This window comes from Drosophila innubila (assembly GCF_004354385.1).
Source record: "Drosophila innubila isolate TH190305 chromosome 2L unlocalized genomic scaffold, UK_Dinn_1.0 5_B_2L, whole genome shotgun sequence".
Lineage (NCBI taxonomy): Eukaryota > Metazoa > Arthropoda > Insecta > Diptera > Drosophilidae > Drosophila > Drosophila innubila.
Genome location: NW_022995373.1, coordinates 5,531,151 through 5,550,035, shown reverse-complemented (window position 1 = coordinate 5,550,035; position 18,885 = coordinate 5,531,151). Strand labels below are relative to the sequence as shown.

The 18,885-nt window shown below is 40.7% G+C and overlaps 1 protein-coding gene across 1 annotated transcript; it reads left to right on the top strand.

Annotated features, from left to right (window-relative positions):
• The first annotated feature begins 6,612 nt into the window (after positions 1 to 6,612).
• On the top strand, positions 6,613 to 18,885 carry LOC117782748. Its single transcript, XM_034619784.1, has 5 exons — positions 6,613 to 6,616; positions 16,629 to 16,632; positions 16,698 to 16,755; positions 18,011 to 18,463; positions 18,523 to 18,885. The coding sequence occupies exons 3-5, from the start codon at positions 16,741 to 16,743 to the stop codon at positions 18,694 to 18,696; spliced, it is 642 nt and encodes a 213-aa protein (XP_034475675.1). The 5' UTR covers positions 6,613 to 6,616; positions 16,629 to 16,632; positions 16,698 to 16,740; the 3' UTR covers positions 18,697 to 18,885.

Here is an 18,885-nt window from a genome sequence, read left to right as displayed (position 1 = left end):
AAATAAGCTTAGCATTTATTCCTGATGGACTCATATGTCATTCATGGAGACACAAGCTGCTGTGCGGAAAACAAAAAAAAACGCTTAAAACAACTACAAACGAAATTTTGATAATTTCCCATATTCCTCGCGAAATCACTGCGGACGGCAGTTCGCGTTAGTGACGAAAGCAGCACGAAATGTGCGAATGGCGACTAACAATATATACAGATAAGTTGGAAAATTTGATACGACTGTCCGATCATATCAAGTTATATATTGATCGAAAGGTTTAGTCCTAACTTACAAAATGGCATACTAAAACTTTTTCTAATTTACCTGGGTCATGAGATACGGGGGTGTAAGTGGGAGGGGAAAATTTGTATGATCGCAGCTTGTGCAGCCGTTGGGGCTTTTTGGTAAAATTATTTATTTTTTAAATTTTTATTTTTATCAAAAATACGCGTCGATTGATTCCTCGATGACCCAAATCCGTTAACTGGTTCAAAAGATAAATAAATTTGAAAATTTTAGTGGACTTCTCAAAATGAAATGAAAAGTCAGTTTGTTTGTCTGTTTGTATCAAAGCGCTAAAAAAGCTTAGATGTAATGATGGGGATTTATTCCTCTTTGAATATCTAGAAATGTTTGTTCTACGACATTTTCAATTTCCCGCTAGCTTAGCAGGAAACGCTAAATCCCGCTAAAATTGAAACCTCAACAGTTTCCAAACCATAGAAGTTACAGATATGTTCTATATATCATTGGAAAGGTGTGTTTGAGGGCTTTACTATGCGTACCATACCAACTTACATTTTGGCGATTTCTGACAAAACGGCTCTAACGATTTCTGTTAACTTTTATTATGTTGTAAAACGTACAAGTCGCGGTTTTTGGTATTTGAAACATAAATTTTAGTTGAGGGGTTTGGAAGATATTACCTGTTAAGTGAATAAATACATTTTTCTCTCGGTCGAAAATCATGTTTTAGTACGAAAAACTTTTTGGTTTTATGAGATATCTGAACCAAACTGATATGCATTTAACTTGGTTTTATATATCCTGACCAAAGTTGGTTCAAATCGGACTTCTATATCATATAGCTGTCATAGGACCGATCGGGTCAAAATTAGGTTTTGGTATGAAAAACTTGTTTGTTTAGTGGGATATTTTAACCAAATTGATAGCATATGCATTTAAGTCAGTTTTAAAAATCCTGACCGAAGTTAGTTCTTATCGGACCAATATATCATATAGCCAATCGGTCCAATATTAAGTCTTAGTATTAAAAACTTTTTTGTTTTACGAGATATCGTAACCAAACAAATAGAATATGCATTTAAATTTGACTTATATATTTTGACCAAAGTTGGTTCTAATCGAACCACTATATCATATAGCTGTCATAGCACAGATCGGGCGAAATTCAACGGGGTCTCCGACAGTAGAGTATGCTCGGCTGTAGCATCGCGAGCAAATCGATCAGAGGGCGAAGCCCCCTAGTTTTTCTTTATAATTAGAGAAAATTTTTTTTTTATTATATGCCTGCAATAATAATAAAGTTACAATGTCAAAAGAAAAAGCAATTGCAAAAATTTCTGATATCCCACAAAAAAAACTTCTACACGAGGAAAAATTCTAGTGATGAAAGCAATTTCTAGCCCCAAAATTTCTGATATCCAATTTTGTGACGTACAAAATTCAGTTTGATCTAAAAATTTTAAATTAAAAATATAAATTATTAAAAAAAAAGCGAAAATTGGCATTCGGCACTGCGCAAAAAGTAATTTTTATGTACAAAGAAGCTCACGACCTGTCTAATTTTGATGAGTTCGTACACGAGGCGCGCCTTGAAACTACAGATCGCTGCAAACCGACAGAAATAAATTGCTACAGTTTCAAGCACACGCTCGGTTGATTTTTGTGCTTCCAAATATTGTGAAGGGCTCTGCAAGCAGATTACGCGATCTGAGCGATAAAATCCATGCTAATGTGCGTTCCTTAAACGAAGTGAAAACAGCTCAGGAAATCACCAATTAAATGCCGATTCATATCGTCATCTCTGCTCTTCGTCTAGCTCATCCTGTACTTTATGCAATGAAAACGATCACTATTTATTTAAATGCGCATAGTTCCTGGCTTTGACTCCACATCTTAAATCCAATGAGGAAAAACGGCTGCACTTATGTCTAAACTGCCTACGTAAGGGACACAGCCTGCAACAATGCAAATCTGGGCACTGCAGGTCCAAGCATAACTCCTTGCTGCATATGTACTCCAACACTGCTACTACCACTGCGACTCGGTTGGATTGTGGCTGGAAATCTTTCTGCTAAACAATCAAATGTTTCAATGTTAGCCACATCTCGCATGGAATCGGCTCAGCAGTCTGAGAGCGGAGCGTTGTCCGATATTGTCAAGCGATTTTGGGAAGTTGATCATTGCTGTGGCTCTGCAGTTTCTATATCAGATGATGACTTGCTCTGTGAACAGCTATTTCAAAAGAGATTCACTCGACTTAGCTCTGGCCAATATTCAGTTCATTTACCAACTAAAACCAGCTTCGCTTTCCTCGGGAACTCATATGACCGACCGTGCCTTGCAGTGTCTTAAGGGACTGGAGAAGAAACGTGCAAAGGATGCAGCCCTAAAGTCGCAATTCTCTTCCTTTCTCAAAGAATACGTCGAATTGGATCACATGTCGTTGGCAATTAGCAATCTGTCTTGCCGCACTATTATCTGCCACATCACTGAGTTCGAAAAGTGGATACCACCTCAACCAATTTGCATGTTGTCTTTGACGGGTCAGCGAAATCTACCTCTGGCCTTTCAATTAATTTCATTTTAGAGGTTGGTTTTTCGAGTGGAGGTAAAGTTGATATATTTTTTTATAATCTGGCAACTCTAATGCTCAGTTTGGTTTGCTATTTTATCATAAACAGGTTGACAAAAGAACAACGCTTGCAAATTGTGCAAATTGAATTTCCATCGCAAAATTTTGTTAAGTGACGAGGTTGAGTGGCTACGTCAACAAGCAAAATTGCCGCATTTGGAGTGAAGATAATCCACATGAGACCTTGAGACGCCATTACATGCACAAAAACTGACTGTTTGGTGTGCTCTATGGGCTGGTGGAGTCATTGGCCCATTGACCGACAAGTGTGCATAGTGGTAGCCGAATATGCTGCACTATTTTGGCAGTTACAATAATTTCATCATCTGATGAAAAACCTTTTTGCAAGAAAATTTGTTTTTAAAACTTAAATTTAAAAAGGATTCACCTTATTTCGAGTTTACCCAATTAATTTGAGTCGGATATGATGTGCTGCCAAAAGACGATAAAAAGTTTTTGGAATATATTAGAATAAAATCGCTAATTTTTATTATTTTTTGTTAAAATTAAACCATTTATAAGTAAAAAATAGACCAATTTCATCAAAGTTCGATAATGCCTGCTCAAAGATTTTTCAAATGCAAAGCAACGCATGAAATTAAAAATGTAACGGCAATTCTGCTTCAAATTCAGTACTGCACTGTTTGAAGCTGACAGTTTGTGTTTCGTCGTCATTTTCGTTTTCATATGATTTACTTAACACAGTTTTTCGTCTTCACCTTCAGCTTCGTCTTAGCACGCGCAAAGTTTGCAGCCTTATGATAAAAAAGCTAATTTTGCACTTGCCGCTTAGACCGTTCGCCGAGATTTTTATGTCGACGACTTAATATCTGGAGGCGATTCTGTCGAAGAAGTCATAGATATTCGGATGGAAGTATAAGGAACTTTGGATCAGAGGTCACTTCCCAATAACATCTCAAAGATCGTTCCATTTGTCTGTTCCCTTTATTGTTGGTCGGATTCCACTATAACTCTATCCTGGATTCGTAAAGCTCCATCTAATTTCAATGTATTCGTCTCCAACAGGATAGCTCAAATTCAGGAACGAATCAAAGGAATGACCTAGCGGCATGTACCATGCCAAATGAATCCCGCAGATATACTGTATCGTGGACGCACAACGCTCGAGTTGCTTGGATTAAGCCCGTGGTGCGAGGGACCTGCCCTTTCTCCGCTGAGAGGCATCCGACTGGCCAGAGAGCTTCTGCAATCCTTTCTAAGCGAGCTTCAATATAATGAGCTTACTAGCTCATGCTCTTCAATCGGAATAACCTGGCGTTTCATCCCACCACGCTCCCCTCACTTTGGTGACTTATGGGAGGCTGCAGTGAAATCAGCCAAATTTTCACTTTTGTTGGGAAGGCGACTCTAACCTTTCACGAGCTACGCATTATTGTTTGTGAAATCTCAGCAATGTTAAACTCACGACCACTTTGTTTGTTTTGACTCCTGAACATTTTTTTAGCGAATCAACCTATGTAACGTTCAATGAGCCTGATGTCACGCATCTTGACATCAACCGACTTGGCCGTTGGCAACGCGTCTGCGGAATGTAGCATATCTTCTGGCAGAAGTGGAGCTCCAACTATCTTTCACTTCTTCTAGAAAGTGGCAAATGGTGAAATAAGCGAAACACTTGGAAAAAAAAAACAGCATCGTATTTCTTAGAGAAGAAAATCTTGCCCCACTTCAATGGCGCTTGGGGAGGATTGAGGAGACGAACACTGAAGACGATGGCACTCTCCGTGTTGCCATAATCCGCACTGCGTCACTAACTTGGTCAAGAGAGCTGTTAGCAAGATAGCCGTTCTGCCTGTTTATACCACATCGGTTAAGAAAAATGCCTCATTCAACGGGGGCGCATGTAGGGAGCAGAACTAAATATGTTATTCTTTGCATAATTAATATCTGATAAAAGTCTAGCCAGCACATTTTCATAAGCATACTGCTATCATTATGTTAAATAACTCTCTTAATGTTCTTTGTTGGCTGGTACAGCATCATATAATGTTATCACTCATCACTTAATCGCTGTCTACGAAAATATTCGTACGCACACAACGCTGCCTAATCGAAGCCACGCTTGTTTTTATTCTCGATATTTAATTCCCAAAAAGGGCTCACAAAATAGTGAATCCTCGAAGAAAGTGTCAATTGAATTTAGCCTTTTTACGAATTTAAGTTGCTTAAGTATTTATTTATTTAATTAATGGTCATTAAATCAAACTGGCGTTAAGATGTGGGTATCAAGCATATAACTGTCGAGAGGGCAAATAACTGTCGACTGTAGTGTAGTATGCATATATATTGAATATCTACTGTACCAAGAGTACTTAAAGCGAACACACTGTAACACTTTGTTGCAGTGTCTATATAAACAAAACCACTTGACCGAACTCAAGTGCATGCATATACCCTCGCGCTCCAGCTTAAGAGAGCATAATTACATACATATAATATATATAATATACATAACCGTCTCTCTGCTGTCCAACTGTGGGCAGCGCATCGATGAGACTTAGGCTTACTTAGAACCTGGAAAAATGTAAAAATCAGATTCAAATGAACGTTGGAAGCGGCACCTTCGCTGCTCCCAAATAAATAAAAGGAATATCTTTTACCACAGTAGCCCTTTCACACCTCACCGCAAGCGTAGCGAGCCAGGGGCGGAGCCTCCTTGTTTTTTCAGTAAATAAAATCGTGAAAAAATACAATAACGCAACAGCTCAATCATCGAAACCACAACAACAAGCGACCGTGCCGTACCGTTAGGAACGCTTAGAAGAGAAAAATAAAAGGAAAACCAATGCAAGTGAGATGTTCATTATTGTTGAAATCAAATAAATAAAGTTAATAAGCTTGCTAAAAGTAAATATTGTTCGCTGCAATTTTGTGTCGCATTGTTTGGATTTCAGTTGGTCCGTTTGGGATAAACAGAAATTAGTAATTTGTTATATGAAATACCAGCAGTGTTCTTTATTTAAGTTTCTACTAAGACTTAAGACTTATATGAATATATTTCCATGAGTAGTGAAGAAGAACTTATTCCCAGCTTTTAGGAGAAAGCAAAGACAAAAAAACTCGGAGAGATATACGGAAAGGCGGTTTCACTAAGTAAATCCAAAGGCCGCCATAAATGCGGCCTTGCTGCAACAAAAGGCACAATTTCGAGCAGAATTAGATGCTCTAAGGAACGAAAGGGTAGAGAATACGGTATCCAACTCAGAGGAAGATTTTCAAGACGTGTTCAAAAACGGGGACATCAGATGTGACGAGCCCCTAGACGGGGTAAAATCGGTGCCGGAACGTCTCTTGGCGACAGGCTGCCCAAGCACCGTATAGGTTGTTTGAACCGTACGTTGGAAGGAGCAGGCACTATCAAGCAGTCCTCATTATCACACAATACGGCGTTCAATTTCAGAGCTATCATAACAAGGTTGGACGTCATATAAGCCGACAAGACACTCATACAGATGTTAACTCAGGAACTCAATTTCCTGAGGCAGGAAGAACTCTCCCTCACTCAATACTACAGAAACATCCAACAGAAGCTCATGCTTTTGACAAATAATACCATTTTGACTCAGGATGCTGCATCAGCACTATTTTAAGCAGAAAAACTCAGAAGTGATGCTATGAATGTTTTCATCTCGGAACTTAAAAAGTGTCTAAGAGCTGCGGTTTTTCCCGCACAACCTCGAGATTTACCATTGGCTCTAGCCCTCGCACGAGAGGCAGAAGCTAGTAATGAACGTGGCGCATTCACGGCAAATTTTACCAAGACAGGGCGCAGAAGCCAACAGTCAGAAAAACTAATCCTGGCGAAGCGGTCCCCAACAGAGCGGTCCTCAAACCCAGGGGGTTCAGCAAAAGAATCCACAATTTACAAAAACTCAAAACAAAAACCAAGACCAGGCGAATACAAATTCGTCCAGAGGCAAACAACGCTTTGCTCAAGTTTCAGGTCCCCAGAGCCTTCTTGCCCCAGAGCCTTCTTGTCCCAGAGCCTTCCTGCAACAGAACACATGGACGTCGAATCGTCCTCGCATTTCAAGAAACCGACAAAGTTCCAACAGAACAGACCTAATGCTTTCGAAAGTAACTCCAAAAACGGCCAGATATTAAATTTTACTTCTCAAGAGCCCACATAAATTAAGTCGAACCTACCTTCGGACAGTGCAGACGTATTTCTTTAAAGCGCTCCGAATTAATCAAAATTAAATAGTACCCAAGTGCGGTAAATATCTAAAATTAGGCCAAGAGCCCCCTAGTGCGATGCGCACGATCATCCACTTAGTTTTGAAAGTGTAATTTAACAAATATATAAACTATAAGCAAATCAAATAGAATTTTAATTGACCAAGTGTTAACTTCGATGAGTCACTACGTTACCCGTGCCCAACGTCAGCGCGAGCAAGACAAGCGGCGACTCTCTTTGGCCAAAAATAACGCTTACTTTAGCTTTGTCTCAGAAGCAAAACCACAAACGCAACACACAACAGCCGAAAAATCAAAGCAGAACCTCTTAGCCGTGGAAGATGTGAGAGCGCGTTCTTGCTCTCCGATTTTACCAACTACAACTCCAAAAACCTGGAGCGAAGAGTGTGCCTCTCCATTACCGACTCCCTCACCGCGGAATCCACTATCACCACCAAACTTGCCCGTACAAGTCGCTGCTGCTAACGCTACGGCAACAACAACTTTAACTGTGTCAACAGTCGTCGTACCATCTTTTGCTGACCAAGCGCAAGCTCTTTCAACTACTGCTTCGATTGCAAGCGCAGCGTCAAAAGCAACGGGTCCGTCTAGGCAGACCGGAATGGATCGCTACATTCAAATAAAGCGAAAACTTAGCCCACAAAAAACACGGGAAAATAAATCAAAAATTAACCGCGGTAACTCAAACCAAACTGCTGGGGACACAGTAAACACCATCAATAGATTTGCACCGCTGGCTGATACTGTCAACGATCAGCCTACCGAAGCTGGAAATGGACCAAAAAAACCAAAGCCCCCACCAATATTCATTCGAGAAAAGATATCCAACGCATTGGTGAACAAGATCGTTGACCTAGTTGGAAACAACAATTTTCATGTCGTTCCTTTAATTAAAGGGAACATTCACGAAGTCAAGCTTCAATCAAAAGACGAGGAGCATTTCCGTAAAATCTCCAAGTATCTAAATGAAGCTAAGAAAAACTTCTACACTTATCAACTAAAAAGCAGCAAGGGCCTGCAGGTTGTACTTAAAGGTATTGAACCGGATGTAACACCTTCCGAGGTCGCAAGTGCGTTAAAAGAGAAGGGCTTTCTCGCTAAGAGAGTTACAAATATTTTAAACAAAAGCAAAATACCGCAACCTCTCTTCAAAGTTGAGCTGGAGCCAGATAGTAAAGCTCCAAAGAAAAATGAAGTGCACCCGATCTACAAACTACAGCTCCTGCTGCATCGCCGGATCACTGTTGAGGAACCACACAAACGCTGCGTTCGGTATGTGTAGCTTGTGGAGACTCCCATGGCCCCGATTCCTGCCAAGTCAACAAGAATGACCCTAGTACAAAAAAGTGCGGAAACTGCGGTGGAAATCACACAGCTAATTACAGAGGCTGTCCAGTGTACAAGGAACTAAAAAGCCGCATCCGACGTGTACCAACAGCACGCCATCCGCACCTGCCAGGTGCAACTATAGCTTCCCAAACTACACCCGACGCATAAACTTGAACTTACCCAATTCCTATACGACAATCACATTGATGTAATGCTGCTTTCTGAGACGCACCTTACTAACAAATATAACTTTCAAATACGTGGATACATATTCTACAGCACAGATCACCCGGAAGGAAAAGCACACGGCGGAACCGGTATTCTAATAAGAAACCGCATCAAACACGAATTCTACAAAAGGTTTGCGGCAAACTATGTACAAGCCACATCTATAATTGTAGAATCGGACATCAGCAATCTTACTATTGCCGCTGTATACTGTCCTCCCCGCTTTACAATCTCTGAAGATCAATTCATGCAATTCTACAATTCACTGGGACAGCGATTTATAGCAGCAGGAGATTATAATGCGAAACACCCGCACTGGGGTTCTCGCCTTGTGACCGCAAAAGTAAGGCAGCTATACAACGCAATCATAAAGCCAAGCAACAAACTCAACTATGTTTCCCCGGGTAGTCCTACAGACTGGCCAGCAGACCCTTACAAACAACCAGACTTAATAGATTTTGCTGTGACAAAAAACATCCCTCGCAATCTGATAAGCGCCGTAACACTTTCGGATCTTTCATCCGACCACTCCCCCGTGTTATTAAATCTGCTATAATCCCCGGAATATGTGGAATATTCTAATAGACTCACAACACACAGAATAATGTTGTTGTTCGCCTTTTGTCGAGCTATCTCATCTTTGACGTATATAACATTCAAATCTCTATGAATGTTCACGTTTTGAACATACCATGGTACCCTAGGGATAATCCTCAAGATTTTTGATTGTAATCGCTGGATGATATCAATATTTCTACTGCACGGCCTTACCCCGTAGCTGCGAGCACACTGGTCCACACTGGTTTTATGGTGGAATTGTAAAGTAGGACCCTTGTAGTCCAAGCTGAGAGGAGATCGGGAGTTCAAAAAAATAAATAAAGGTTAATGGCTATCAGTTTAATCTGCGTTTTCTTTGCTTCAAGGTGACGACGCCAGGTGAACCGCCTATTAAGATGACCGCCAAGGTACGTTACTTCTTTGGCTTGTGGAAGTTGCGTATTAGACAATGTTCACGGAGGACATGTTTGCATGTTGAGAGTAAACGTGATGTGTTTACACTTTTGTTTATTTATTTTAATAAGCCAGTCGGCTAGCCATTTCTCTACTACCGCCAAATGTTTAGCTTGAAGTGCTGTTGTTTGAATGGGGCATCTGGAGCGACTATGGATTGCAGTATAGTCGGCAAACGTAGATATTGTAAGCCGCTCGTTGGTGGGGATGTCCGCTGTGTATATGACGTACAGTGTTGGTCCCAATACACTTCCCTGAGGAACTCCAGTGTAGTATGCACACATAGCGAATACACACTGTACTCAGAGTCTTTCATAACAAGCACATTGTAACACTTTGTTGCAATGTTTATGTAAACATAAGTCCCATGATTAATTCAAGTGCAAAGTAATATGATCGCACAAGACTGCAATGGTCAACATAAGTGAAAATAACACTCTCTCTCTCAGCGACATCTATGTTGCTTTATATACATAAGAATATATATATATAAAACACTAAGCGGCTGCTCCGCTGCCGGCGTATCTGGCGGCGCAGCTCCGCAGCCCTTAGCTTGTTTAAGACATTTCATGTTAAACACAATTCAATTAATAAATGATCATTAAACACCAAACGTCGGTTGTGTCTTACTACACCAGCTTCTATAATGTGATTATCAGATGTAGTAGTGTTGCATCTTACTCTAGTCGTTTTGACTCGTTTGATTTTATGCATGAGGCAATCAATCCACACTCGATCGAAAGCCTGGGAGACGTCAAGGAATTTTTCGCTGCAGTATTCCCGATGTTCGAATGCTGTTCGTATTTCTGATGTTATTCGGTTGACTTGCTCGATAGTTCCATGCATTTTTCAGAAGCCAAATTGATGTGTTGGGATTGTGTTGTGTGTTCTCAGACGAGGAATTATGCGCGTCAAAATGCATTTTTCAAAAAGCTTAGACAAGCACGGTAGTAGATTAATTAATATAGCTTTGTCCATACTCGAATCTTTTTGGATTACAGTTAAGGGCGCTGCTGAGGGAGTTGATTTTTTAAAGGCCAAATCTTAAAGCATTAGCGAAAGATATGTGACCTCGGGAGGGATTACATACGGTTCAATACCTTTAAGTACCACCTGCAGGCCCTTACCGCTTTTTAGCTGGTAAGTGTAGAAGTTTTTTTAGATTCATTTAGATACTTGAAGATTTTACGTAAATGCTCCTCGCCTTTTGATTGAAGCTTGATTTCGTGAATATTCCCTTTAATTAAAGGATTTACATGAAAATTGTTGTTTCCAACGAGATCAACAATCTTGTTCACCAATGCGTTATATAAATGCTCCCGAATGTATATAGGTGGGGGCTTTAGTTTCATTGGTATATTTCCAGCTTCGGTAGGCTGACCTATTGTTGGTGTTTATTGGGTAACCAGCAGTTTTGAGTCACCGCGGTTCATTTTTTGTCTTACTTCCCCGTATTTTTTGTGGTCTAAGTTTTCGCTTTATTTGAATGTAGAGATCCATTCCGATCTGCCTAGCCGGACCCGCTGGTTTTGACTCTGCGCTTGCAATCGAAGCAGTAGTAGAAAGAGCTTGCGCTTGGTCAGTACCTATCATATAGGCGGCAAAGTCTGGGTAAAACCAAATATCGGAATACACTCTTATAGCTACATTGAGAGATCACCATAGACAGGCTCGCAGAATAAATTAACTATTTACTTTCCTGAAGGTTGTTGCAGGAACACCTGACTTCGACGATTGGAAACATATTAAATTTAGGCAAGAACAACTAACTGAAGCAGAAAATAGACAGGTAGAATACAGTAACTGACACACTCAATAAAATCTATAATTCGGACGAGACAGACAATAAACATTTATACGAAATTAATTTGGCAGAAAATCACTGAGGTAGGCAGTCCGCGCTAGAGACTATAGGTGACTAGCAATATATACAGCTAATATTAAAAATTTGCTCCGACTGTCCGATCAGATTGAGTTATGTAGATACAAGTATTAGAGCAGAGATTCGAACGAGTCCTGATATGTTACGTCGCTGGAGGAAATGCTGCTAACTTACGAGAAGCCCTTAGGCAACTGCGGGAGGCGAACCTAAAGGTCAATAAAGATAAGAGCAGTTTCTTTAAGAAGAGCATTGTCTACCTAGGACATGTCGTCAGTGAAGCAGGCATCCACACCGACCCCGAGAAGGTCAACGCTATCAAAGAGCTGTCACCACCCACAAACGTCAAGGAGCTACGCCGATGCCTGGGCATCGCCTATTAAATTCGTACCAAATTTTACTAGCATAGCTCCGCCAATCTCTAAGCTGCTGCCGCAGCGCCCCCAAGGGTAATACAAGAAGATTCGAGTATGGATAACGCGCAGCAGCCCATGCAGCAGTCACAAAGCTCTATTGAAACGATGATTTTCACCCTACAACAAAGTATGATGGAGTTCATGTCGTTTATGAGATCAACTATGCAAAATCTTATGCAAAATCAAAACACCTTGATACAGATGTTTGCATCTCAACAATCCAAATAATCAATGGCGCCTCTACGAATATCTCTGTGGAACGCCAACGGTGTTTCACGGCATAAACTTGAACTTACCCAATTCCTATACGACAATCACATTGATGTAATGCTGCTTTCTGAGACGCACCTTACTAACAAATATAACTTTCAAATACGTGGATACATATTCTACAGCACAGATCACCCGGAAGGAAAAGCACACGGCGGAACCGGTATTCTAATAAGAAACCGCATCAAACACGAATTCTACAAAAGGTTTGCGGCAAACTATGTACAAGCCACATCTATAATTGTAGAATCGGACATCAGCAATCTTACTATTGCCGCTGTATACTGTCCTCCCCGCTTTACAATCTCTGAAGATCAATTCATGCAATTCTACAATTCACTGGGACAGCGATTTATAGCAGCAGGAGATTATAATGCGAAACACCCGCACTGGGGTTCTCGCCTTGTGACCGCAAAAGTAAGGCAGCTATACAACGCAATCATAAAGCCAAGCAACAAACTCAACTATGTTTCCCCGGGTAGTCCTACAGACTGGCCATCAGACCCTTACAAACAACCAGACTTAATAGATTTTGCTGTGACAAAAAACATCCCTCGCAATCTGATAAGCGCCGTAACACTTTCGGATCTTTCATCCGACCACTCCCCCGTGTTATTAAATCTGCTATAATCCCCGGAATATGTGGAATATTCTAATAGACTCACAACACACAGAATAATGTTGTTGTTCGCCTTTTGTCGAGCTATCTCATCTTTGACGTATATAACATTCAAATCTCTATGAATGTTCACGTTTTGAACATACCATGGTACCCTAGGGATAATCCTCAAGATTTTTGATTGTAATCGCTGGATGATATCAATATTTCTACTGCACGGCCTTACCCCGTAGCTGCGAGCACACTGGTCCACACTGGTTTTATGGTGGAATTGTAAAGTAGGACCCTTGTAGTCCAAGCTGAGAGGAGATCGGGAGTTCAAAAAAATAAATAAAGGTTAATGGCTATCAGTTTAATCTGCGTTTTCTTTGCTTCAAGGTGACGACGCCAGGTGAACCGCCTATTAAGATGACCGCCAAGGTACGTTACTTCTTTGGCTTGTGGAAGTTGCGTATTAGACAATGTTCACGGAGGACATGTTTGCATGTTGAGAGTAAACGTGATGTGTTTACACTTTTGTTTATTTATTTTAATAAGCCAGTCGGCTAGCCATTTCTCTACTACCGCCAAATGTTTAGCTTGAAGTGCTGTTGTTTGAATGGGGCATCTGGAGCGACTATGGATTGCAGTATAGTCGGCAAACGTAGATATTGTAAGCCGCTCGTTGGTGGGGATGTCCGCTGTGTATATGACGTACAGTGTTGGTCCCAATACACTTCCCTGAGGAACTCCAGTGTAGTATGCACACATAGCGAATACACACTGTACTCAGAGTCTTTCATAACAAGCACATTGTAACACTTTGTTGCAATGTTTATGTAAACATAAGTCCCATGATTAATTCAAGTGCAAAGTAATATGATCGCACAAGACTGCAATGGTCAACATAAGTGAAAATAACACTCTCTCTCTCAGCGACATCTATGTTGCTTTATATACATAAGAATATATATATATAAAACACTAAGCGGCTGCTCCGCTGCCGGCGTATCTGGCGGCGCAGCTCCGCAGCCCTTAGCTTGTTTAAGACATTTCATGTTAAACACAATTCAATTAATAAATGATCATTAAACACCAAACGTCGGTTGTGTCTTACTACACCAGCTTCTATAATGTGATCATCAGATGTAGTAGTGTTGCATCTTACTCTAGTCGTTTTGACTCGTTTGATTTTATGCATGAGGCAATCAATCCACACTCGATCGAAAGCCTGGGAGACGTCAAGGAATTTTTCGCTGCAGTATTCCCGATGTTCGAATGCTGTTCGTATTTCTGATGTTATTCGGTTGACTTGCTCGATAGTTCCATGCATTTTTCAGAAGCCAAATTGATGTGTTGGGATTGTGTTGTGTGTTCTCAGACGAGGAATTATGCGCGTCAAAATGCATTTTTCAAAAAGCTTAGACAAGCACGGTAGTAGATTAATTAATATAGCTTTGTCCATACTCGAATCTTTTTGGATTACAGTTAAGGGCGCTGCTGAGGGAGTTGATTTTTAAAGGCCAAATCTTAAAGCATTAGCGAAAGATATGTGACCTCGGGAGGGATTACATACGGCTCAATACCTTTAAGTACCACCTGCAGGCCCTTACCGCTTTTTAGCTGGTAAGTGTAGAAGTTTTTTTAGATTCATTTAGATACTTGAAGATTTTACGTAAATGCTCCTCGCCTTTTGATTGAAGCTTGATTTCGTGAATATTCCCTTTAATTAAAGGATTTACATGAAAATTGTTGTTTCCAACGAGATCAACAATCTTGTTCACCAATGCGTTATATAAATGCTCCCGAATGTATATAGGTGGGGGCTTTAGTTTCATTGGTATATTTCCAGCTTCGGTAGGCTGACCTATTGTTGGTGTTTATTGGGTAACCAGCAGTTTTGAGTCACCGCGGTTCATTTTTGTCTTACTTCCCCGTATTTTTTGTGGTCTAAGTTTTCGCTTTATTTGAATGTAGAGATCCATTCCGATCTGCCTAGCCGGACCCGCTGGTTTTGACTCTGCGCTTGCAATCGAAGCAGTAGTAGAAAGAGCTTGCGCTTGGTCAGTACCTATCATATAGGCGGCAAAGTCTGGGTAAAACCAAATATCGGAATACACTCTTATAGCTACATTGAGAGATCACCATAGACAGGCTCGCAGAATAAATTAACTATTTACTTTCCTGAAGGTTGTTGCAGGAACACCTGACTTCGACGATTGGAAACATATTAAATTTAGGCAAGAACAACTAACTGAAGCAGAAAATAGACAGGTAGAATACAGTAACTGACACACTCAATAAAATCTATAATTCGGACGAGACAGACAATAAACATTTATACGAAATTAATTTGGCAGAAAATCACTGAGGTAGGCAGTCCGCGCTAGAGACTATAGGTGACTAGCAATATATACAGCTAATATTAAAAAATTTGCTCCGACTGTCCGATCAGATTGAGTTATGTAGATACAAGTATTAGAGCAGAGATTCGAACGAGTCCTGATATGTTACGTCGCTGGAGGAAATGCTGCTAACTTACGAGAAGCCCTTAGGCAACTGCGGGAGGCGAACCTAAAGCTCAATAAAGATAAGAGCAGTTTCTTTAAGAAGAGCATTGTCTACCTAGGACATGTCGTCAGTGAAGCAGGCATCCACACCGACCCCGAGAAGGTCAACGCTATCAAAGAGCTGTCACCACCCACAAACGTCAAGGAGCTACGCCGATGCCTGGGCATCGCCTATTAAATTCGTACCAAATTTTACTAGCATAGCTCCGCCAATCTCTAAGCTGCTGCAGAAGGGACAGAAATTGATATGGGATAAGAGACAACAACAAGCGTTTAAGGAACTGAAGGCACTGGCTTGCACGATCAGATGCAAAGGCCTTGTCGCGGTATTGACTCAACGCATCGAAGGAACCTAAAGGGTCATCGCATACCGAAGCCGGCGACTCTCACCACCCGAGGAGAACTACTAGACTACGGAAAAGGAGTGCCTTGATATCGATTGGGCCATCCGCAAACTCCACTGCTATCACGAGGGGTACCATTGTGAGGTCGTCACGGAACACCTTGCTTTGAAGTGGCTTAACACGTTTGAGAATCAAACTGATCGCATCGCTCGCTGGACACTGGAACTCCAACAATATCGATTTGACATACAATACCGTCAATCAGAACGTGGTCGCGGAAGCTTTGTCACGCCAACCGCTGGAAACACTGCAACAAACGTCCCAAGAACCGGACTGCCATGATCAACCGACCGCTGGACATCAAGGCATTCCGAAGATCATCAACCGGGTGACGCAGAGACACTACTTGCCCGGACTTTTCCGAGACGTCGCGAGGTTCATGTGGGGATGCGAAACCTGCCAAAAATACAAGGCAAGCCAGATTAAACCTCCGGAAGCGATGCATGTGAGGGTCGTCCAGGAACCATTTGAGATCCTTTGCGCGGACTTTGTGGGCATACTTCTACGCTTCAAATCGAAAAATACCGTGCTCCTAGTGCTCTTCAACCATTTCATAAAATGGGCTGAACTTATTCCGCTATGTAAGGCTACCACGGCGTAATTGGAACGCTACTTCAGGGAACGAATCCTAGCACGTTTTGGAGTATCCAAAACGTTCCTCTGTGATAACGGTACCCAGTTGACCAGTCGAGCCTTTAAAGTAGTGCTGGAACCAACATCGATGTAATATCGATACATCGATGTTTCCAAAAATATTTCGATCATCGATGTTTTTTTTACGATGTTCGATGTTTTCTCTACTTTCCCATCACTGATCAAAAAACGCGCAAAAGCTAGGTAAGTTAAGACTAAAAATTCATTTTTAATTAATAAAACTTATAAAATATATCTATTATTTGAAGGATATTGGTTAGATGTTGGATATTGGTGTTGGCAGTGATTGAAATGGACAGATTTTTGAAAGATTCTAATGGCAAAGGTAATTATAATATTTCAGATGCAGCGTTATTTGTGTGTCTGTGTGTATGTATATTTTCATTACATATAAATGTGTTCTTGTATGCAGATTCCAATAATGTGAATCCAATTGACGTGGAACCTGAGGAAGGAATCCCTAGCAAACGGACAAGGTATGGGCAGTCAACTGTGTGGAACTATTTTAGTAAGTCTAGTGACGGCAAGTCTGCTAAATGTATGAAATGTGGAAAAATGTACCAAACAAGCGGCAATACCACCAATTTGTCTGGTCATCTGAAGCGCACGCATCCTGCTTTGACTGTTAGTGAACTGCCAAAGGCTTCAGGCTCTATTTTGTCGTTCCTTGAGAAAAAAACGAAACATCGTCAAATAGAAAAAAGACTCTTGACAGTGCACTGACTTATTACATCAGCTCTGACCTGCGACCATTTTCAGTAGTTGAAAACAAGGGCTTTCGTCATTTTGTCAACATGCTTGATCCACGCTACGAGTTACCTTCTCGTACAACATTGCAAAACGTATGCATGACAAATCTTTTCAACGACATGAAAACAAAACTAATTGTTATTCTTGAAGATATCAAGTATTGCGCTGTAACCACCGATTGCTGGACGTCACGAGCTAACGAAAGTTACCTTACGGTCACTTGTCATTTTATTACGGCAAAATTTGAGCTACGCACAGCAGTTTTGTCAACCAAAAAACTCCGTGATGAAACGAACCATACGGCAGAGAACATTTCGAGCTCATTGCGTGATGTTCTGACTGAATGGCGAGTGTTTGATAAAGTGACGGCCATTGTCACTGATAACGCTAGCAATATGATAAAAGCATGTGAGATCCTGCAAAAAAGACATGTGCCATGCTTTGCTCACTGCATAAATTCGACCGTACAAGACTGTCTGTCTTTAGACAAAACTAAATCTATTGTGGATAAGTGCAAGCGAATTGTGTCATTTTTTAAGAGCAGCTCAGTAGCTTATGCTAAATTAAGAGAAGCGCAGGATTCGGATAAGCCATACAGCCTAAAACAAGAATGCCCTACTAGATGGAATAGTGCCTTTTATATGATAGAACGCATTCTGTTAACAAAGGTTGCTATTGGAAAGGTACTTCTTAATACACCCAAAGCAATATTGCCCTTCCCGTCTTGGAAGACTTAAAGCAAGTTTTTTTGCCTTTTGAACACGCAACTTTACACACTTCATCAAGCACTTTAGTCACTGTATCCATGATTATTCCGGTGGTTTGCGGACTTATTCATAATTTGGAAAATTTGAAAGGCAAGCTAAGCACTGATGAAGACCGTGAAGCATGTAACTGTTTAGTGGAGGGAATTAAAAAAAGACTATTACCGTATGAGAAGCGCAGTGTCACAAGAATTTCAACACTGCTAGATCCTCGTTCTAAAAGGGAAGGATTCTTTTCCACTTTTAATGCATCAGATGCAGAGAAATGTTTGGAAACCGAGCTCTCATCACTCAACAGCGCCTTACATAGATCTTCTCTATCTTCTGCCACAAGCCTGCCAACACCAATATCCACAACACAGCAGCCACTTTTTGAATTTCTGGACAAAAACATTTCGCAAAGGACTCGGAACAGTCGAGTAGACTCCATTTTGACTCTTCGTCAATATTTCAATAACGAAAATTTGGAATCAAGCTTGAGTCCGTTAGATTACTGGAAGGTAATACTTAATATAATAATATTGACTTTGATAAATTATCAACCATTTTTTCTTTACAGATCTCAAATGATAAGACTTTTAAAATAAGCGTTAAAAAGTTCCTCTGCGTTCCTGCAACGTCTACTGAAAGCGAGCGGATGTTCAGCAAAGCAGGCTTGATCGTAAGCGATAAAAGGAGTTCGCTTAAACCCAAGCATGTGGACATGCTTATTTTTACGAATAAGAACGAATAGATCTCCTATGATTAGCTATGATTATTTTGTTAAATAAGCTATTAATTTCTGTCCGGAACAGAACTTTATTTTGTTTTTGTTGAATTATCTTTTGTTTTGTTTTAATTTGTTTTAATTTCTTTTGTTTATACAACCTTTGAAACCGTTGTGACACTATTAAATTGGCAAAATGAAATGTGAACATTTTTG

Bases quoted from the DNA above. Each gene is read 5' to 3' on its own strand.
- LOC117782748 (XM_034619784.1), top strand. The intron at 18,464-18,522 runs GTAATACTTAAT...TTTTCTTTACAG, and splicing joins GTCCGTTAGATTACTGGAAG to ATCTCAAATGATAAGACTTT.